The sequence below is a fragment of the Salarias fasciatus genome, assembly GCF_902148845.1.
Source record: "Salarias fasciatus chromosome 23 unlocalized genomic scaffold, fSalaFa1.1 super_scaffold_20, whole genome shotgun sequence".
NCBI lineage: Eukaryota > Metazoa > Chordata > Actinopteri > Blenniiformes > Blenniidae > Salarias > Salarias fasciatus.
In genome coordinates, this window is record NW_021941230.1 from 11,771,322 (window position 1) to 11,792,815 (window position 21,494).

General features: G+C 46.3%; 1 protein-coding gene across 1 annotated transcript; it reads left to right on the top strand.

The window, feature by feature from the left end:
• The first annotated feature begins 1,406 nt into the window (after positions 1 to 1,406).
• LOC115383756 (heparan-sulfate 6-O-sulfotransferase 3-B-like) lies at positions 1,407 to 19,249 on the top strand. The gene is made up of 2 exons (XM_030085924.1): positions 1,407 to 2,080; positions 18,402 to 19,249. The coding sequence occupies exons 1-2, from the start codon at positions 1,539 to 1,541 to the stop codon at positions 19,162 to 19,164; spliced, it is 1,305 nt and encodes a 434-aa protein (XP_029941784.1). The 5' UTR covers positions 1,407 to 1,538; the 3' UTR covers positions 19,165 to 19,249.
• The last annotated feature ends 2,245 nt before the right edge of the window (positions 19,250 to 21,494 follow it).

The following is a 21,494-nucleotide window of genomic DNA, read 5'->3' on the forward strand; positions in this document are numbered from 1 at the left end:
ATATAGCTTTTAATGACCCGGCACTTAGAACTAAACATGAAGCTTTCACTGCAGTCTGACAGCTGTGACTATAGATGAATCGATACAATTAAAGTCCCGAGTAGAATACAATGAAAATACTTTATTGATCCCAGCGAGAAACTCCTAAACTTGATTACATCATTCTTGTTTCCTCTGTATGTCTTTGATGGTGATGAGGTGCGCGTGTGAATAAGTTGGCAGCAACGTCACGAGAGCTTCTTCCACCTTCGCCTTCACAATAAAAGAACCTGCATTTGAACGCAAATTAAAAGGCTTTCCTCTAACTTGATTTTGTGCAAAAAGAAATTACCTGAATGGCAGATCATTTGTGTGAGCGCAGGTTTCAAATGATGTTTTGGGGAGCTGTTGCTTTTGAAAAAAGGTCTTAAACATGTTTTCAAAGACAATCGGCGTAACATTTATAGACAGTAGCATAGAATTATTCAATTGATTTACACAGAGAAGAAAGATTTTAATTGATTTACAGAGTTTTTCTGTTGGCACATAAACTGAACTGCATCAGATCATTTACATTTTAATAATTAGTACCTATCATTTAAAAAGGGAAAGATATTGTTTAAGGAAATATTCCAATATATATATATGAGAATGATTCAGTCTTTATGGAGTCATGACTTTAAATTTAGATTGTTTTTTTGCCAAAAAATATGACATGTTCTACACTGACGCAAATCTCTAAATATTCACATTTTGTCCTTAGCACTATAACCCTATTTAAGGATTGTGGCTTTTAATGACAGAAGTATGAGATTAGACTCAAAATTATGTTTTAAAGTCCAGAATCATTTCCTTAACCTCTGTGTTATGACTTTGTTATGACCTTAATTTAAGGACTATAGCCTAACTGTTGTTCCAAGTATTCTAAGAACTAAAGTAAAAATTTGGGGAATTAAGTCAGTCATTGTTTCGAAAAAAAAAAAAAGGAATATTTCTAAGAATTCTTAGTATTCCTTTGACCATATTCTGCCCCTTTTTGTTGTTTTGTCGTTGTCTGAGAATTATGAGTTTAAAAAAAAAATCCCATTCAGAGATTAATGTTAGAATTATAAATATGATCTCGGAATTCTAGTTCTTTCACCAGAATTCTATGATCTAAAAATTACATTTTTATATTGGAACCTGAGCGCAGAACGCGGTGCATGTTATTTTGAAGGTCTTGGCGGGAAACGTGGGTGTTACGCGCCTCGCGCTTGCCACGCTGCGCTCGCGGCTCAGATGCCGAGCGGCAGTTGGCGGGACGAGCATCTGGCCGCAGCGGGGATGACAGTGCGTGTGTCGCGCGCCTTGACATCCGGACAGGTGTGACCGCGCGCGCGGCGGAGCGGGAGCCTCTGCGGGACACGTGCGGGGGACGTCTCGAGGACCGGGAGCGGGGACCGGGGATGTTCCCACCTGCCGCGGGGACTCCAGCTCCCCGAGCCGGCGCTGCGGGATGAGCCGCGGGGAGCAGGACTCGGACATCCCGGTACCGTGTGCGTGAGAGCCAGCGTCCCACCATGGAGGAGAAGTTCAACCGGCTCCTCTTCGTCCCCATCGCCGCCGTCCTCTTCCTCATGATCGGGTACCAGTACGTGTGCCCGGCGGACCGGAGCAGCTGCTCCCTCCGGAGCGCGGACAGCGGACTCTTCCAGCGCTCCTCCGCGGGACTCGAGTTAGTTTTCTCGGATCCGGACGCGGACGAGGACCTGCCGTCCAGGATCACCTCCAAGTTCAACTTCACGGAGCGGGACCTGGACCGGCACGTGGACTTCAACATCCGCGGGGAGGACGTGATGGTGTTCCTGCACATCCAGAAGACCGGCGGGACGACGTTCGGCCGCCACCTGGTGAAGAACATCCAGCTGGAGCAGCCGTGCGACTGCATGCCCGGCCAGAGGAAGTGCACCTGCCACCGGCCGGGCCGCGCCGACTCCTGGCTCTTCTCCCGGTTCTCCACCGGCTGGAGCTGCGGGCTGCACGCCGACTGGACCGAGCTCACGAGCTGCGTGCCCGGGGTGATGAGCAAGAGGGACCGGAAGACCCCCGCCAAGAGCCGGAGGTGAGCCCGGGGTGCTCCGTGGAGCCTGGGGGGGGGGGTCTCCACCCATCCGTCCCGCATCCCTCCCTTCTTTCAAATGATGCTTCAGGAAAAAAAATGAATGAATTATTGAACTTTTTAACAGAGAAGAATAAAGAATAAATCAGGAAAAAAAGTATGTATTTCATATAAAAGAACCTTTATAAGGAAAATCTTTGAATGAATGAACGAATGAGAAAAGTATTTGACATTTGTTGCAATGTAGGAACATCTTTAAAATGAATGAATGACTGATTATTTGCTGAACTGAAGCTGATAAAAAGCAGTGAACTCATTCACTCTTCTTTAACAAGTATTCATGGAAAATCTTTGAAAAGAATGAATGGCTTATTTAAAACGCACCTACAGAATTAAAGCTGCCAACTCAATTCTTATGGGGAGAATTTCCCGAATGAGTGAATGAATGAATCCCATCACTGACTTGAAATGTGAGTCAATTCATCCTCTCATTCTACATTGAAGCACTTAAAAACAAGAGGAATCCAAGTGAATGAGGGATTAAACTGTCAGTCTGAAATCCAATCCTTCCACTAGAGTGGAATTCACTCATTCACCTCATGACTGAGTGAAGTCTTCGGTGGGTGGGACGGATGGTTTAGCTGGCTGGAAGTGACCAGTGTTGATACTGTTTCTAACAGTGTGTGTGTGCGTGTGTGTGTGTGTGTGTCCTCCTTGGCGTTAACACGCCGGCCACATGGCGTCCTGACAAACATCCCGGGGAGCGAGGCAGCCCGCCTCCTCCATCCCCGGCTCTCTTTCAGTTTCCTGTAATTACAGGAGCGACGCTGCTCAGCTTAAGAGAGTAAATCACTTAAGAAGGCCGGGGTCCTCTGAGGTGTGCCTCCGATCCGCCCGAGCCAATTTGCCTCACAGCCACCTGAGAGAGCAGATCTCCATCTGTCAGCCGGGCGGCGAGGAGCCGGGAGGACGAGGGATTGACTTCACCGGCCCAGGATCAGGATCAGGGTCACATCAGCAACACCCTTTAAGAAAAGTGTTCCGCTTCTATGTTTTCGGGCGATTTGGTTCTTCAAACGTGCGTTTTGACCGTGCGCTTCCATCTTCATCAAACGTCTTTTCATGGTGGCGTGCGACGTGTGACCAGTTTACCATGTTTTCTAAACTACAGGTCGCATTTTTTTTTTCCTGCTCAGAAGACCCAAATATCAAAATGTACTGTACGTACCGTCAGGGGCCACTAGGTGTCACTGCAGGACAACAGAAAGCTGCTACGATATCAAAGAAAAACCTGACGGCGCGAGAAAAATGTCTGGAAAATGTGCTTCAGCGAACAGAAACAAGGCGGCAGAAAGAGTTCCGAGAAAAGAGGAACTGTGACCGCGATGAACACATGAGACTGGGTGAACTGTGATCAATCGTCTCCATGCAAAAAATGAAAAAGAAGTAACTCGATGTGAAAGAAAAGTGCAATTAATCATGACTGAACCACAAATTGTGCAATTAATAATTTATAAGGTTTTAATCAATTATCCGTTTAGCGGATGGCCACAGGACAAAAAGCCAGAGCACAAGGAAAGATGGTCAAATTCATTCATTCATTCATTCATTTACAGGCGGTGTAAAATTGGGTAAAGATAAAATATGTGGTGAAAATATTGATCAACATAAAAATCTATGTGTACGTCTTAAACCGTTTTCAGGTGACGTGCTTTCTGGTCATCTGTTAACTTATTTAGCGAAGTCCTCGCTGTTCCACTGACACAAAACCGTGGCGTCACGTGACCGCTCCCAGTGGAAGCCATCGCGTCTAATCTGAGGCTTTAAATCCGAGGAGGCGCCTCGGCAGCATCAACGGCACGCCTCGACTCCGCGGAGTGACCGGGCGAGAGTCAGGCGGCGCCCGTCGCAGGCGAGCGTGTCTCAAGATGGAAGCGCGTCTGGACTGTGCAGCACTCGCTTCATTAATGACCCAGACAAAGGAAGTGTTGATTGGGGGTGGGTGGTTTTTCCACTCACACAGCTAATGAGTGCGGAATGAACTCCTGTGAGTGTCACCACACGTGATAATCACCACCCGAATCTGTCCACGAGTTCATGCACTCTGCAGAAATCTTCCTGAAACTGAGGGTTTTCTATTGATTTACGTTTTGCAACAACTCCAAGAAGTATTTTTTTTCCCTACACATTTGATTCGCGAATCAAACGGCTCATCTCCAGAATCACTCGCCAATCATGATTGATTGTCCAGAAGTCAAAGGTGAGCTCCGCTCCGCTCCCTCACGGTTCTTGTACGATCTGCCGTCTCGCCCAAGGACGAGCGAGGGTCCGCTGTTTGACGGCGTTTACAATCTGACCCGAACGCCACCGTGAGTCATCATCGCTCCGCTTCGACCTGCGACGAGTCGTGAGCCGTAACTCGCTCCACAGCTACAAACTTGTCATCCCCCCCCCCCCCCCCCCCCCCCCCCCCCACCCCGGGGAGGATGATGATGCCCGCTTGATGGTCTGTCCGCGTGCATTTTAGGAAGATATATGGAAGAAGCGCTGCGCGGCGGCCGGGGCAGAGACGGACAATTAGACTCGGGGTTCCTGTCGCGAGAGATTAAACCTGCTGCATGGAGGCCGACTCTGGCTGCGTGTCCTGGATTCATCGAGTCGTTTCCAGCACTGCAGCTCGTCTGTGACGGACCGTGACACGCAGGCATGTGTGTAAAGTCATGTTCCGGCTCCCGGGTAATACAATATTTAATGCGGCTCTGTGGCATCACTCTGCTCCTCTGGATTTACGTTCCAGCCCCGATTCCCCCCCCCCACCCCGCCCCGTTACTAAGAGGTTAAACAGCATTAGAGCCGCTTTGCCAAATAACTCTAATCTGCTCTGCTTTCTGCAGCCACCTGAAGTTCGGACGTAATCGCAGGTTCACAAAGTACCGAGTGCAAAATCCAACTTAGCAGCAGCGTGCGGATGCTGAAGGATGCCTCTAGTCTTATAGAAGTCACATATAGCAGCGAGGGAGCCGACAGCCTGCGATCAGACACCCTGGGAATGGATGCCGCCCACACTCCTCTACAAGGCTGCATCCAGCCGGCCGCGATGCCGTTTACAGGGAGAGAAGCTCAGGCCGCATGCTGGTTTATTTAACTCCTGAGCACAAGACATAGCATATGGCACAAGGACGACAATTACTTACATCCTGGGCCTGAATCATTTAGATCGGGGCTTTTTTCTTAGAGGATTTTGCTAGACGGAAACTAAACTATAGATCTTATTTCAAACCTAATTTGTTTCTAAAACCAAATTAATCTAAAATGAGACACAATTTTAAAAGAAGTAATCCATTGCTGAGCCCCAAAATCAGCCTGATGTGATGAGGAGGCACGAGTGGAGGCTTCAGAGGAGGCGGAAGGGTTTTTTTTTTTTTTTCTCTCTCTTGCTTCGTCTTGTTAGCAGAATCTGTCTGAAGCTCACTGAGTGTCTTTTTTACCTGGACTAAGGTTTGAATGTACTTTCCAAACATTCTATAGAGTTCACGAGCAAAAATTTGCAGCTCACCAGGTTTTAATGTCTCTCAGACAAAACCTCTCTGGTGAGTGTCATCTGGCTTCATCCATAAATAGATTTGTGGGTCATCTGCGCAACACGAGAAGTCAGTGGCATGTACAATCAGAGATGGGATACTTGGACTCGAGACTCGGACTCGACTCGGACTCGAGTCACGATTTTATGACTTTTTGACTCGACTTGATAAAATCAAAAAAAGACTTGGACTTGCTTGGACTCTAAGCTCAGTGACTCTAGACTTGGACTTGACTCGAACCCTTTGACTCGACGAGTCACGTCAAGTCACAATAGTCATTTTAAAAGTGCGATGTATGAATCATTTTTATTTTTTATCGCTTCATTTCATGGGATCGCAGTGGCGAGGTGCGCCTGCAGCGGGAGCGCTTGTTTCGTGTCGCCTCGACCACGTGCAACGGGCGGAGTTCGTTCACTTCCGCATTGACGGGAGCGCTCGTTTTCAACACCCGCGCATTCCAGGCGCATTCCAAACAACACAACAGGTCGGCCACGATTGTTTTTAATAAACTGTTTTCAACACTGCCCGCCTGGAATGCGCGCATAGGCGTCAGTTTAGGGGGAGACTTTTGCCAGGGGTGTTTTTTCTCCACTACACACAAGTCCTTCACGTGAAGCCATTTTAACCCCGGTTATTTTCAGTAGTATATAACATTCCGATGCTCCTGAACGCACCATCCGCTAGCATCAGAGACGCAAACAGACGTTCAGAGGATTAAAAAAACAAAACAAAAAAGTGCAGCTGTTCTAAATGTGCGTCTGTTCCAGTGGAAGCTCCACACAGAGCAGCTCTGTCTTCTGCAGCACCTGTGGTGAGTTTGAAAACTTGGTTGCTAGTTTAACCCTGTGATTATCCCAGGTTATAGACTTTATGCAAGAGGCGGTAGTCTGTTTTGAAATGTGGATATGACCTGAAGAACATTACTGTCAACATGCTAACAGCAACATTTTGAGGCTGTTTGGCCTCATTCTAGTCTCAGCTAATGTTCATCATCAACATACTTTTCGTCCCCGGGGGACCTGCTGCTTTTGATTAAAAGGAAATGCGAGTTTTATTGAAAGATGTGAATAGGGATGAATTTCATATTTTTATTTTTGAACTGTAATGAAGAAGAATGCATCAAAGATGCTTTATTTAATTAAGGAAACACAATTTATTTTAAGATAGGTTTAAATGTGCACACTTCAGTGAAGACTGTTTTTTTAAATCTGCCCCTTGGTTCACAGCTCACTGGACATTTAACACTGAACATAGAAAACACAGCTGAACAGACTCAGACACTGTCTTTTGTCCCCAACAGAACTGCAGCTGTGAGGACTGGAAGTCCTACAGGTCACCACCAGTCATCTTTTTTATAAAGACACCAGCAGAAAGGAGAACACTCGGGCAACAATAGCTGAAGTTATTGGCGTGAGTGGTGAGTAAATTGTAACGATATAAAGTGCCTGATCAAACATTTTTACATGGAGATAGTCATGGAAACATAACCCCACACATGCGCTGAGCGCATGTCTGGTCAAAAGGCAGAGTGCTGTGGCGCAGCCGCACCGCATCAGGTGGGCGCTCCAGTAAGCTGCGTGAGTGCTGCGACCTGCGCAGCGCAGCGGAGCCGTTCCGCAGTATGTGGGCGCTCGGCGTCACACTGCTGAGCCTCTCCTGGGACATCGTGGAGCAGAGCCTCGTTTTCAGACGCTGCAGAGAACTGAGGCTGCTCTCTGCTTCACAAGAGAACACTGAACCACCAGCAGGAGCCGGACCAGGGTCTGACCAGGGTCTCCACTGGAACCTCCAGCAAGAACCAGGGTCTCCTGATCAAATAAGTACACTTTGCACTTCCATTGTAACTAGTAATCTGTAACCTGGGAGGTAACCGGACTATTATTTTATTGTTTCTTTCTTTCTTTCTTTCTTTGTGCAGACGTCACCTCTTCAGTCACCAGTTCTGTCAGCTTTGTTCATTTCTGTTGAACTCTGCTCCTGGACAAATAAAATAATGGAAAACCCTCCTGAGACTGATGGTTCTCTGTGTCTAACACACCTTGGATGTTCAGTAATGTTTGTTGTTGTGTCGATGGTGCAGTTAGTATTTTAATATATTTCTTTAATGGTGGCAGAGCATCTTTACCAGGGCAGAGACATGTCAGTATGTGTAGATCTGGTTCATTAGCTTGATCAGTCTAAAGCTATCTGAGGACGTCTGATGGTGATTCTTTGGATTAACAGACTGCCTCCTCTGATGTCAGTTGCTTTTCTTTTTGAAATGTTGAAATGTTGATTTGTGATCAGGTCTTTCCTCAGATTTTATAAATGAAAGAAGGAAACAGAATGACTGGCTGTACGCAGGTTGTACAGGAGGCAGTGAACGCAGCACAGCAGAATTAAAACTTCCATGAAAGAGCAGGAGAGGAAGAGGTCATACCATAACCTGGAATATCCACTCATGGCAGAGTTTTGCTCCAATAATTAAAGCTAATAATAATAATGATGATAATACATTTTTCCAGCCTCCCAGCAACAAAGATCAGACAATAAGGCTTCATGTTGTTCTTCCTCTGCTGATTCACCAAGTTTTTGTGACAAAGTTGACAGAGTCATCAGACAGACTGATCATTGGTGTGTCTGTTGTGGGCTGCCTAATTGTGTTTTTGCAATTTTTACATTTACTCCTGGAGTTGCTTTGTGTAAAATGTTCGATTTGAGTGGAAATGGGATAGTTAGGCTTGAAGCCAAGATTGGTCCAGTCACAGATATAATGTTCTGGTAACAGCCTGTGTTCTAATGTAACTCCAACTGTCCTCCCGAGGTTTATTCTTTTATTCTGGAAATGCTTTGACCTTATTCCTATTTGTGATGAATATAGTTAAGTGGTTTGTTTCTGTGCTGTCTCTGAGCTGTAAATCCTGTTGACAAGTAGCTTATGTATCTGACATGTTGCTGATTTCAACATGAAGTTCAGCATTGTTGGGTTTGTAACTCATATAAAAGTTTGAGGCCAGAGGATTTTATTAAAAACATGACAGTCACCTACAATGTGAAATAATTCTCTAATCATCTCAATCAATTTATTTTTGTATAGCCCAGTATCACAACAACAGTTGCCTCAGAGGGCTTCAAGGCAGTCACACCAAAAGTAAAATAAGTTATAGTCATCATCTCAAGCACTTCTCAAAAGCAGTGGTGGCTGGTCATTGGGGGCAGGTGGAGCACAGCACCTTTATGTTGTGTTTGACAGATATGGTGAAAATACCCAATCTACAAGCTCGCTTCTCAAAAAGTATCGATATCTCAGTCCAAAATTTCCTTAACAGTGCCTCCCCAGTTTTTTTTTTTTTTTTTTAATGACTTGTTTAGGACTCGAGGAAAAAAGTTTAGGACTTGGACTCGACTCGGGACTCGACTGTCTTGACTTGGGACTCGACTCAGGACTTGACTGTCAGGACTCGGGACTCGACTCGGGACTCGAGTGCAAAGACTTGAGACTCGACTTTGACTTGCAAAACAAGGACTTGGTCCCACCTCTGTGTACAATATAAAAAGGAGTGGACCCAGAACAGAACCCTGTGGAACTCCACTCATTTCAGTCTGAACTGAACTGTTAGCGGGAAAAAAAAAGGTGTAATCTTTCTCAGAATTTTGATTGAAACCATAATAGTTGAAGCTTGTAACGAACTTCGGTTTAAATATTTATACTTTAAAACATGCATTTTAAAATGTTAAACAGCTTCTTGAAATCTTTTCACTCCCCATAAAGAGTGATTAAAGTCGACACGTTTGAGTGGGTTTGTCTTGACCACTAATGGTTAAACATGAGCAAATCAGAACATGACGCGCATCCATGTAAGTGTGAAATAATACCATTTTTAGCTTTGAAAGTTTTATTGATAATGTTTGGAATCCTCTGTAATGGCCAGGTTTCCGCGCAGGCTCCAGTTACTGGGCGAGTTTCTATCTATATATGTCCCTGAACCTGTCCACCTCACTGTATCTGACAGCCTCTTGCTGCTGCCTCATTTCCCACCATCCACCGCCTAATGAAACATATTTGGGTCTCGGGGGCATTGGGAAACGAGGCGAAGTGTGACTAAAAATGCTCCGCCGTGCCCTGAGTGTACAGAATATTTCAGGGCCCTTCCACAATCCCCACCTCGGCTGCGCTGAAATCTGTCCCCTGTCATGATAACGCGATTCAGTGATGGATAATGGCTTTTGCCTGGAGTCACCTCATTACTGCGTCGGCAGGAAAAAAGATGAATATTTTGCACATTTGGTGGATGTTGCTGGTCCTGCTGGTCCGTTCTGGATGCAGAAGCACCATCTGTCTGCTTTTGAGCATCGCTTCGTAGTCACCTTCAAATCACCTCTCTTCCTACACACCGCCAGTGTGCAAACTAATAACACTCACATGTACAGCCACTCCAGCTCAGTATTACTGACGCTCATCTTCTTGATGCTGATTTTTTATCACCTGAGCTTTGCTGTGATTTTGGCCGGCTGACAAAAGTTTCGATACGTGCAGAAGTATTTGAAAAAAAAAAGAAAATCTGTGAATGGTCACTAATTATATTATCGGTTCGCACGATTATTGGTCCTCCAAAGATTTCTGGCATCACCTGAGCTCAGCTAGCAATGAGAAATAGTTTAATTTCAAAATTCACACACATGTAGCCGCGGACTTCATCGCCTGTGAAACTCTTGGTGGAACATATCGAGGAGATCCGTGCGAGTGGGCGGGCGGGGCAGATTGTGACGGGCTCCTGGTGGGCTCGGCTCGCAGCGAGGCGGCCACGCCATTCTCATCACAGTGAGCTCTGAAATTGCTGTGAGGCCAGACGTCAACCCCATCGCGTTCAATTTGCCGGACTACCTCGCTGGAGCCACGCTGAGCAGTCAGAGCCTGGAACCTGCTTCCTGACCTCATTATTTCAGATTAATTCACTCGATTTTTTTTTTTTTCCTTCATACAAACAAGACCTGCTTGTTTTATCAGACCTTTCGTTGGTGACTGATTTTCAAGTTGGTGACTCTGGCTTCAAGCCGCAGGACGTGAGATTTCAGTAATACTGCTGTTGGCCTCTGAGGGGCAGCGATGAGTTCCAGGTTTGTGGCATTATTCAAGTTTTATTTTTCTTAAGCTACTGGAAAAAACAGCTTCGGCTCCTTTATAAACATAACAGTCTGACTGAGGACAGATTACATGAATGACTCATGACACCCTCTTGTGGTACAGAATGGTATCACAAGCTTCAACATTCCTCACTGAACATAAAGATGTGTCTTGACATCCACACACCGGAAGGAAAGTCAGTGTGAGAGAACGCTGACAAAAAGCATGCAACCTTCTGCAGCCAGAGAAGCCGGAAACTGCTCCAAGCACGCCAGTAAGGCACTTCCCATCAACGCTGTTGTGTTACAGGACCGTACGCCAACACTGTGAAACTTTAAATTTACTCGCGTTTCAGAAATATTTCTCTCCTATTGTGTTATTTTAGTTTAGTCTAAACTGCAGCGTGACCAAAAGAAAAATAAAATATCAAAGCAGAAAAAGATTTTTTTTTCTTTATTTCTGTGTAAAACTTTGTTTCATAAGTTGTGATTCGTCACCTGCAGTGGGAGGAAAAGAGGAGTTTTATTTTGAGGAGACAGTGAATGTACAGGTCTTTTGGGGGTTCCTATACTTCAGACTGCAGTGATGGAGGCTGCTGTGCTTCAGAGCTCGGTCCTGTTCTCCGTCACTCCCTTCTGTCTTCTGAACAGTGCTGTCTGTCTTCGACGTGCTGGCAGACGAGGCGGACGAGTGTTTACTGATGTGTGTAGACGCCGAGTGTTGCAGGATTACATTGCATCTCTTCACGACACGTCCCCGCCACCCTGTGAATGACGAATTCCAAACGCCGTGACTCGGCACACGGGCAACGCCATTTGGAACAGGAAACAGATCTTCTACCGCACAGCTCAATGAGGACAGTTCGGTGGTTGGGGGGGGGGGGTTGAAGATGTTGGAATGTGTTGCGTGAATGTGTGAAAGAAGCATTTACCTTCACATCACGCCATGAAATCAACCCGGTGATGTCATCAGTGCGCGCCAGGTGACTTAAAGAAATAAAGAAAAACTGAAGCACCTGGCTGTGCGTTACAAACACCAGTTCTCTTTCTCGGTTGGTCATTTTTCTGTGCTTATAATGCTGGCCGTTTTATCATCATACATGAAACAAGGATTCCACAAATAGGAAGTCTCTGTACCTACATGGCAATTATAAATTCCAGTCAGAGCCCTTAATTATCCACTTTGAGCAGCACACGGTCTCTCTGCTGTCACATCCAGCAGATCCCTCTTGTCAGACGTGAATTCAAACACAAGACAGCGTCTGCAAAAAGAAAAAAGTCACCGAGCGTGTGAATATGATAATGAACCGATAATGATTCCCGATTCCTGAGGTCCGGTGGGAAAAACACAACAATCCATCTTGTAATTATCACGCAGCACATATTCAGCTCTGAAATCAACACAGAGACCTTTAGAGAAGACATTTCAAGTGGACTGAAGCTCACTGCTGTCTCACAGAAATACACAAGTTCACATTTTTATTTTCATTTGTGATTTCCTTTCTTAACTCAGGAATAATAACTTACTAAAATCTAAATATGAGTGTGAGTTGCAGAGATATTTTTTTAATCTTTAGTTTACTTTGAATTTGGGGCAGAAATATGAGGGTTATTTGTTTAATTGTCAAATAATTTGAGAGAAGATATCATAATTTGACATTTTGAGCATGAAGTTCAGGAAGTTGAAGGGAAATTAGAAGAACTGTCTCTCTCTCATTGATCTTTTTGGTTTGGTTTGAGTTTCTTGATCTCTACTTAGCATCGTCGTCGAGCTACGAGACGGAAATATCGTCACAGGACCCAGAAGGATCCCGATTAGAAAGATAAACCTGCAGGAGTAAAAGTCCAATTTTGAGTAAAAGGGGAGCTGTTGAGGTTTTACTGGAGGGAAACGCGGGTCGCCACGTGGGTCCAAACCAGCGCGGATCCTTCGATAAACGGCGTGGAGTCGGTCAGCGAGTGGCGTCTGCTGTTCCTGTGAGAAATGGGAGATATTCAAGGGATCAGGGTAATCTCCACACTCCTCAGGGGGATTAGGGGCAAGTCCAAGACAGGTTTTATTATACAGGGGAGGAGGAAGGAGGGGGGGATTATTCCACAAGTCCAGATTTCTGCACAAACCTGTCCACCGGATTGGAGATTTCTGCCAGCGCTGCGGCTGTCGAAGGAAGGAAAAACATGTTGGAAGACGGATCATTAAAGGCCTCGCTGTTTCTGTTTGGCGCCGACAGACTTTTCCGTGCTTTGCATCAGAGATAAATCATTACAGACCGAAGGCAGGTAGAACGACTCCCGTTTCCTCGGTGAGCCGCGGAGCTCGGAAATATTGCCTGAAATTCAGATTTCAGGCAAAAAAAAAAACAGTTTCAGAAGGATTTGTAAGGGCTTTCAGGCATCTGTGTTGCACATTGTATAGGCTGCATTGTTCAGTTACAACAGTGAGACGCTGTTCAGGAGAGCTCTTGTTCTGCAGGCGGTTCTATAAGCGTCATTCTGCAGTCTGATGGAATTTTAACTGGTATCAGTTTGTTGAAAAGCCAAAAATTCATTCCTAAATCCCCAGTCTCTTTTAACTTTATCCTGAACTTCCCTTGGCTCAGTTTTGTAATAAAGAACTCGTATATCTGAAATAATGCTGGACCATGCGAAGCAGACAAGCCATATTTGACAGGTTTCACGTCACAGGCCTCCATGAAATGCTAATTCTTGTATTTCCATGGATCGGGTATAGATTAACATCCTGATCCAATGGAGTTTTCAGAAAAAAAGCATAAAAAAAGGTCAAAAAATTTCATGAATACAGAAAACAAAAATGTAGCAGTTGTAGTAAAAGTAGATCCAAAAATATAAAGAATGCTGTTAGTTTCGTTTTTTTAATTATTTATCTTAATTTATCATTCAGAGCTTAACTAAATGATCGTATATTAAATAGAAGGCTCATTTAATTATTTGAAAATGGATAATATGACCTTGTGACCTTTTAAGTGCAATCTTGAAAAACATATATACTATTAAATGCATATAAACCTTCAGTGCATGGGGTGTGTGGAGTTAGTTTGTGGTCACGTTTATCGCTTGCATTTGGAGTGCAAATTAAGATAAGTGCCCGTATCGGCACGTTGATACATCCCCAATTAAAATCCTCGCAAAAATTTTGGGAAATATTTTAGCGTTTTAAAAGAACACGAAAAGCCTGGAAGATACTGTGAAGACGTTGACATGCGCTTTTACTTTGAAGGCTCCTGCTTTCACGGGCACGTGACTTTGTCTTCACCGAGAGGTCTTATCAGAAACGGCTGCAGGCGATGTTATTTTTGCCTTGACGCCGGAATAATAATTCCGCCGTAATGAAAATCACTCCTCTGCATCAGAAATGCCGGCGAGGCCGTCGATATAGATCCGGGAAGCGTTGCGGCTGCAGAGCGCTCTCAGCTTTGTGAAGTGCGATGGAGGCAGCCTTCACAGATTTCTAAAAGGTCTTTCAGAAATTCCTCCCGAGCTTGTGTGGGTAGACGTGACCTTTGCAGAGTACAGTCTTCCATTTATCCTGCGTGTATCTGCATGGACCTGGGAGCGCCGGCTGACACCTCACAAAGCCGCAAAGATTAAGATGTCAAGCAAAGGTTAAGGCTAAGACGCTAAAGCGACTCGCGCCGCACGCACGGCGGGTCGACGCCGGCGACGGCGTGCTCCTCGTGGGCGGCTTTGAAAAGAAACTCTGCAAGAATGCGGCTACCTGCAAAGCAGAAATTCCTCTTTTTTTTTTATGACCAAAACAAACCCTGGATGCTGTTTAATTGAAATGTCTGGAACGGTCCAGCATCTCGCTTCCACAACACACACACACACACACACACACACACACACACAGAAAGCAGCACACACACAGAAAGAAAGTCTTCGCGCCCTTTTCTTCTCCTGCCCGGACTCTTTTCTGCAGTGGTTAGCGAGCAGCGCTAGCCCCTGATATTCGGGAGTGACGGTGTCGAGTTACACCTTACGCTAATAGCTCCTAGCTAAAATCAAAATCTGCTCTTTAGCCTCTGTAAGCTAAACGACAAACAAGCTGCAGCAGTTGAAGAAAGTTTAATTAGCAGGAACGTCTAAAACCACAAAATGGGTTAAAAAAAAAAAAAAAAAAAAAAACTTCAACCACTGCAAATGTGAAGAAAATGTTCCGAGATGTAAATATAATCAATTCTGATGCTACAGTTCAACACTTAACTTCACCGTTAGCCAGAGCTGCTGTCCTCATGGTCACTGTTGCGCTAAACTCCTGTTCATTAAAACACAAGTTCTTCATCTGTGAGCGGACGTTAGCGCTAGCCCGTAGCCATTGGCATTGCCGTTCCTGGATAAAGCCTCCCGTCGCGCTGCGCAGACGGGCCGGGGATCGTTTTCCATGTAATTGCCACGCTCGGATTAGATTATCGGAAGAGGGAGAATCAGACGAGTGTAAATGGATCCCGCTCGGCCTCCCGTCCTGCGGAGTGACGTGACGACACTCCGGCTTCACCCCTCTGCGGTCTCCCGCCCCCACCAGGGACGGGATCTCTTTGGGTGACGGCCTCGTTTTGGTCTGTTCGAATTTTCTGAGCCTCCAGTGCGACGGCTGTAATTCTGTACTTCAAGTCTCCGCCGCCTGTGATTTCACCGATTCCTAACGAGCGAATGAGTTTCTAACAAGGCAAGAGAAGCTGAAGCGGAGCGGCGACTGTGTGGAGGTGAAACGCGGCGCAGAACCGGCTGGCCAGTAATTCCCTCCTGGGGCTGATGGTTCGGGGACCCCCCCCCCCCTGTGAGAGCAGAGACACCTTTAAAATGGATTCGCTCCAGCTGCGCGAGTTATCAACACCTCGTCTCCGGCGCGAAATCGATGCGCGGCCCGGCGCTTGTTTGGGAAGTTGCTTCTTGTCTTCCCTCTTCGACCCGCCGGGCTGCACTCGGGTCGAGAAGTGACGCTTCGAGTCGAGGGGGGGTGGGGGGGAGCTGTCCGTCAGTCGGGCCATTATAATGCCTTAGAGAATAAATAAATCGAGGGATAAATCCAATTGTTGTCCATCCAGAGGTTGTTTTTTTTCTCTCTCTCTCTCTCTCTGTTTTGTATGGGCTGACGCTTCTGCAGCGTAAATAGTTTCCATCAAGGCTTTTATCGCGAGTCTGATGGTGTCCTTGATGCTAGTGAGTGAATTAACAAGGCAGATATCGATCTTGTGCTTCGAGTTTCCTCTGTAGCTTTTTTGATGGTGATTTAGAGAGAGAGAGAGAGAGAGAGAGAGAGAGAGAGAGAGAGACAATCGAAGGGTGGGGGGGGGCACAGAGAGGAGTCGATCGATGGTGTTTCCAGGTTTGCTGTGTGCTCAAAGGTGACAGGCAGCTGGAAGGGCACCGACGCCGCGTCGCATTGATCGGCAGCCAAACGCCGCAAACTGATTTCACTTTGGGAGCGACCGGTCGCCCACGCCGCTATTCGTACATGGATATTCACACAAATGTCCGCCAGGACGCCACAGTCTTGGGCCCAGGGACAGTGGGGGGGGGGGGGGAATCATTTCAGGATAAGAAGAAAATACTTGTTGATACTGAAATCTCTCCACTTAACAATTAGCAGCAGTCTTTTGTATCTGTTGAGGTACGCGGTAGCGGCTTGAACTCGTCAGGCAGACTGACAGAATGGGGGGGGGGGGGGTTTGCGTCCTAAAAGCTTCCCGATGCAGCGATTCCAGCCGGACGGCAGATCTCCATCACGCTCAGGAGGAGTGCTGCGATGATATCATGGCCGACAGACGCAGATAATGCCCCTCTGCAGCGGGAGCTAAGTCAATTACCTCGCCGTCTTCGCACGGCCCGTGATGGATGGACACACGCACACACCAGCGGCCCTTTGTTGCACTTCCTGGAAAATAGCAGGGCTTGGTGCGTCTGCACAGCTGACCGCCAGACGGGCCGATCGATGCGCGTCCACGCCGGCCCGCCTCCCCGCGCTTTCATCCCGGCCTATCGACAAAGAGCGGCAAATGTCAGAGCTCTCGTCTTACTGGCGTGGCGGGCCGAGGCCAGGTCACGGTGGAGACTGGGGGGGGGGGGGGGGGGGGGGAGGTCAGCGCCGAGGCCCACGGGACGCCGCGTCCGAGACAAAGCAGGAGAATCACGCCGTCACAAGTGCAGAAGTTACACAACTGCAGCGCTAATTCAGAAGCTGCCGGCGCCGCGACAAACAGCGAAAGTCGGGAGTCGGGCGTTTTTGGCCGGAGCGAGGCTGACCGGCGGTCGCCAGGCCTCCGCAGGGTTCGTCAGGGTTTTAGCGGAGAGACTTCCAGACTCCAGCGCTCCGTTTTTCTGTTTGATTTCTGTCTGTCTGAACGCGGCCGGGTCACAGACATCTCCGGCGCTTTCAATTTCCTTTTTATCCGTGTTGTTTGGGGAGGTGTGGGAGGTTAGGGAAAAAAAAAAAAAAAAACAGAAAGAAAGAGAAAAAGTTTCTCCTGCGTCTGCCCAACTCAGCAGATAAACCGAGGCTACGGCGAACAGATCGCAGAGGGGAAAAAAAAAAACTCATTACCAGAGGTAGGAAGGAGCAAATTGGTGTGACAAAAACAAAAATGATTCCACATTTGCAGGATATTAAATGCTATGCATGCTGATGTTTTTCATTTAAAGCCTAATCACACTTTGCGGCGTCCCCGCTACATCCTCCCGCTTCTTCCTGCTCCGCTTTCTTCTCCACTGCTGCAGGATGCGAGAAGTCTGACGTACAGCTTCATCCTCAGACGCTTTAAATGATGTCAAAATCAATCCACCGGGGGCGAAAAATGAAGGAAACAGAAACAACGTTACAGCTGTTTGTGTTTAAAGTGCAGGAATAATGTGTTTTAACAGCAAGCAAACACTGAGGTTCATCTTCCTCCACAATAAAACTGATCTGGACTCGAAAAACGCTTTGAAGTTTAAATAAACTACTATATAAAATTCTACTATGCATATTACTTTTTGTTATTTCTACATTTTTGCTTTATTAAAACTAAACCATTCTAAACAGATTTTCAATAATTTGTTATTAATCAGTACATTATTATTTAAGTTTTTTTTTTTTTTAAAAAAATGTGCAAAATTCTTTATAAAATAATTGTTTATGGTTTATTTTATTCATTGTAAGTTTTCTAAAGTAAAAATGATATTTTAGCTGTTTTAATTTTGTGGGCTCTTTTTTTTTTTAATTTTGCAGTTCTACTTTTTCCTGCCAATTAATGTTTTATATATTTTATTATTCAGAAATGGATTGCAAAAAAAGGTTTTACTCTCCAATCCAATTTGGAAACCAGTGGTAGAAAATCTAACATGCATGAGAATGGATAATTTTGGATTATCAACATAAAAGTCACAGGTGTCCATCTTCACCGTTTCCATGGTTACCATAATAGACTGTATCTGTAGTCGAGAATTTGATAATTTTATCCATTTTTTTAAACTCATTTTGTATGAGTTTCAGGATTCTCTTCAGCGGTAAAAGTGTTTTTTAAGAGTTTTGTCCTCAGACTGTTGGTTTGAATCAGGATTTGTCAGAAGTCTTCGATGCCCCTCCCCCTCCCCCTCCCCCTCCCCCTCCCCCGGGTTAAATCTCATTTCTTCTGCCTCCGCAGGAACTTCTACTACATCACGATGCTCCGCGACCCCGTGTCGCGCTACCTCAGCGAGTGGAAGCACGTGCAGCGCGGCGCCACCTGGAAGACGGCGCTGCACATGTGCGACGGCCGCCCGCCCACCCAGGACGAGCTGCCCGCCTGCTACAGCGGCGAGGACTGGACGGGCGTGCCGCTGGCCGACTTCATGAACTGCCCGTCCAACCTGGCCAACAACCGGCAGGTGCGCATGCTGGCCGACCTCAGCCTGGTGGGCTGCTACAACATGTCGTCCATGAGCGAGCTGGAGCGCGGCCGCGTGCTGCTCGCCAGCGCCAAGGCCAACCTCCGCAACATGGCCTTCTACGGCCTGACCGAGTTCCAGCGCAAGACGCAGTACCTGTTCGAGCGGACGTTCGGCCTGCGCTTCATCCGCGCCTTCACGCAGATCAACAGCACGCGCGCCGCCAGCGTGGGCATCAGCGAGAAGGTGCGCTGGCGCATCGAGGGCCTGAACGCCCTGGACGTGGAGCTGTACGAGTACGCCAAGGAGCTCTTCCTGCGGCGCTACCAGCACAACCGGCAGCGCCAGCACCAGGAGGAGCGCCTGAGGAGGCGGCGGGAGCGGCAGCAGAGGCAGCGGCTCCACAGGACCTACCTGACCCAGCTGTGGAGGCTGGGCGGGGCGGCGGAGGAGGATGAGGAGCGGGAGGAAGAGGCGGAGGAGGAGGCGCGGGAGGCGGCCACCACGGAGGACTACAGCAGCCAGGTGGTGCGGTGGTGATTCATCCAGCGCCCCCCACCTCCGTCTCAGACTCGCCGCGCTTCGTCCGCCTGCCCGGCGGTGTCTTAATATTTATGATGGATGTATTTGTCATGGCGAACGCTCTCCTTTCTTCCTCCCTCCCCCTCTCACGGCTATTTCTGGCACTGCGGTCCTGAAGTGTATTGACAGTCCTGCCTCCGATCGCTTCTCGTCTCGATTCCCAAAGTCTTCGCAGATGAATGCAGATGAACTCGCGATCACTTCAAAGACACGTGAAACGAACCCTGGATTCTTGAGGTCAGGGTTTGATCTGGATCGAGGCTCGTTTAGCCTCCACAGCTACCGACTGTTTGTAAAAGTCAGGAAGGAGGTCCGAGTCCGACCTGCCAAAGCTTTTACAACCAAACTGAAATCTTTAAAGTCCAGGGTTCGTTTTTCTTTATTTCACTCAGACACTTCTGACGTGGCATCAACCCTCAGGCATCAAAAACTGACATATTGTGTTGTAAATGTTAGCGATTATCCAAAAATGTTCAATCTGATGCATATTTTCAATCTTCAAGTTGAATGTTCACTCTTCATTTCAAGAGGCCTATCTTTGTTACGCTTTTTTTTTTTTATAATGTCTCAAGTATCGATTCTGTAATTTGAGAAAATTTGTCATTTTATTGAAAGAAATGACTTTCATTTGAATATGATTTAATCAAAATGGCATTTGATGGGTTAAAACCTTGATTATTATTGAAAGTACCGTATTTTCCACAATAAAAGCACATCTAAAATCTAAAAATTTTCTCAAAAACCAACAGTGGTGCGCCTTATATATGGATCAATATTGGTTAATTATGGCGACTGCAGTCAGGGGGCGTCGCCGAAGTAACAGCGGTAAAAAGGGGTGTCAGTACCCGATCCGTACCCGGAACACGATCCTTACGTGCGCATGCGTCAACTCCCCGCACAATCGCAAAAGCGGGCATGCTTTAGAACACTCTGCCGTGGTAATTAAATATAAAATAATATGTATTTCAATTGCCGCCAACCGCCACGCGTTGGCCGTGAGACTCTTCCGTGTAATCAGATTCACACGGTCCAACGCCACATCCTCGATTTCTTATGCTGAAATGTTTATTCGGGGACTTCCTTTTAGGTTTCGGGTTAAAAGTATTGATCTGTGATCTACCTGTTCAGCCTGTGAACTCGCGATCGATTAGTTTAAGTCAACTGAAAACAGAAAACATTCATTGACGGTGCACCTTATAGTCCGATGCGTCTCACAGTGCGGAAAATACGGTACATTAATTTGAACAATTTCTTAATTAATGTATTTGTTGTCTTTCAGTGCTGCAGCAGGTAATTTGATTTTTCTTTTCTTTGCAAAAAAAAAACATCCAAAATGGTGCCTGAGGGTTAAATATTGTGATTTCTAAGAATTGCATTTGCATCATTTGTGAAGACATGAATGGCCGAGCGGCGCTGTTCTTCTTCCTCATTGCTTTGAGTGTTCTCAGATCGGCGTGAATGTTTCTCAAAAAGAGGAAGGATCCTCCGTGTCGTGTGCGACCTCTTGGTGTTTCTGCTACAAGAAGAAGAAAAAAAAAAAAACAAAAAACAACTGCTGTGTTTTTCTCCTCTCCGGTCCAGCTGCGGGTGTACAGAAGAAGCAGCCGAGGCAGGAAATGTGTTCAATAAAAGACAGAAAAGACGAAATGCGGCGTCCCGACGTGTTAATCGGAACCTCCACTGCACGTATAAAAGGTGTGAAATCTCCTCGTGTGCGAGCTTCTTCTTCCAAACCCAACGATCCTAACGCCACCTACAGATAAAAAGATGGGAACTGATGCCCGAAATGTATCTAAAGTTATTATAACATAAAACATTTTTAGCTCATAACAACCAATAGATTTCCTAAGACAGGAGCCGATTCGATTCCATCCAAACTACTAAACCAGCACTGATTCTAATGTTGTGTTCTACAGTAGTTAAGAGTTGGATTTATGTCGTTATCTGCTTTGGATTTCTCATAAATGCTCATACATGTTAATTCACCTGCAGATTTCAGTGAGAAACAAAGAATCTATTGTGTCGGGCAGGAAACACCCAGAAGGCCGGACAGAGGTCTGTCTCCACGTGCAAATCGCATCCCGCCTTCGCTGGTTTTTATTCACACTTCAGGGGAAAACGGTTTTTATCTCAGGACAAAACTACTGAGAAGGATCGAGTCTGAAAGAGTCGGAGGAAACAAACGAAAGCTCCTTTTGGAGGAAGTTTTCTGGCATCGTCAGCAACGAGGAACAGCTGACAGCAATCAAGAGCGAAGGAGGGAAAAACACATCAGGAAACATGAAGGA

Excerpts from the sequence above, each read along its gene's own strand:
- LOC115383756 (XM_030085924.1), top strand. The coding sequence starts at position 1,539 with ATGGAGGAGAAGTTCAACCGGCTCCTCTTCGTCCCCATCGCCGCCGTC. Across the intron at positions 2,081-18,401 it reads ACCCCCGCCAAGAGCCGGAG|GAACTTCTACTACATCACGA; the intron begins GTGAGCCCGGGG and ends CTGCCTCCGCAG.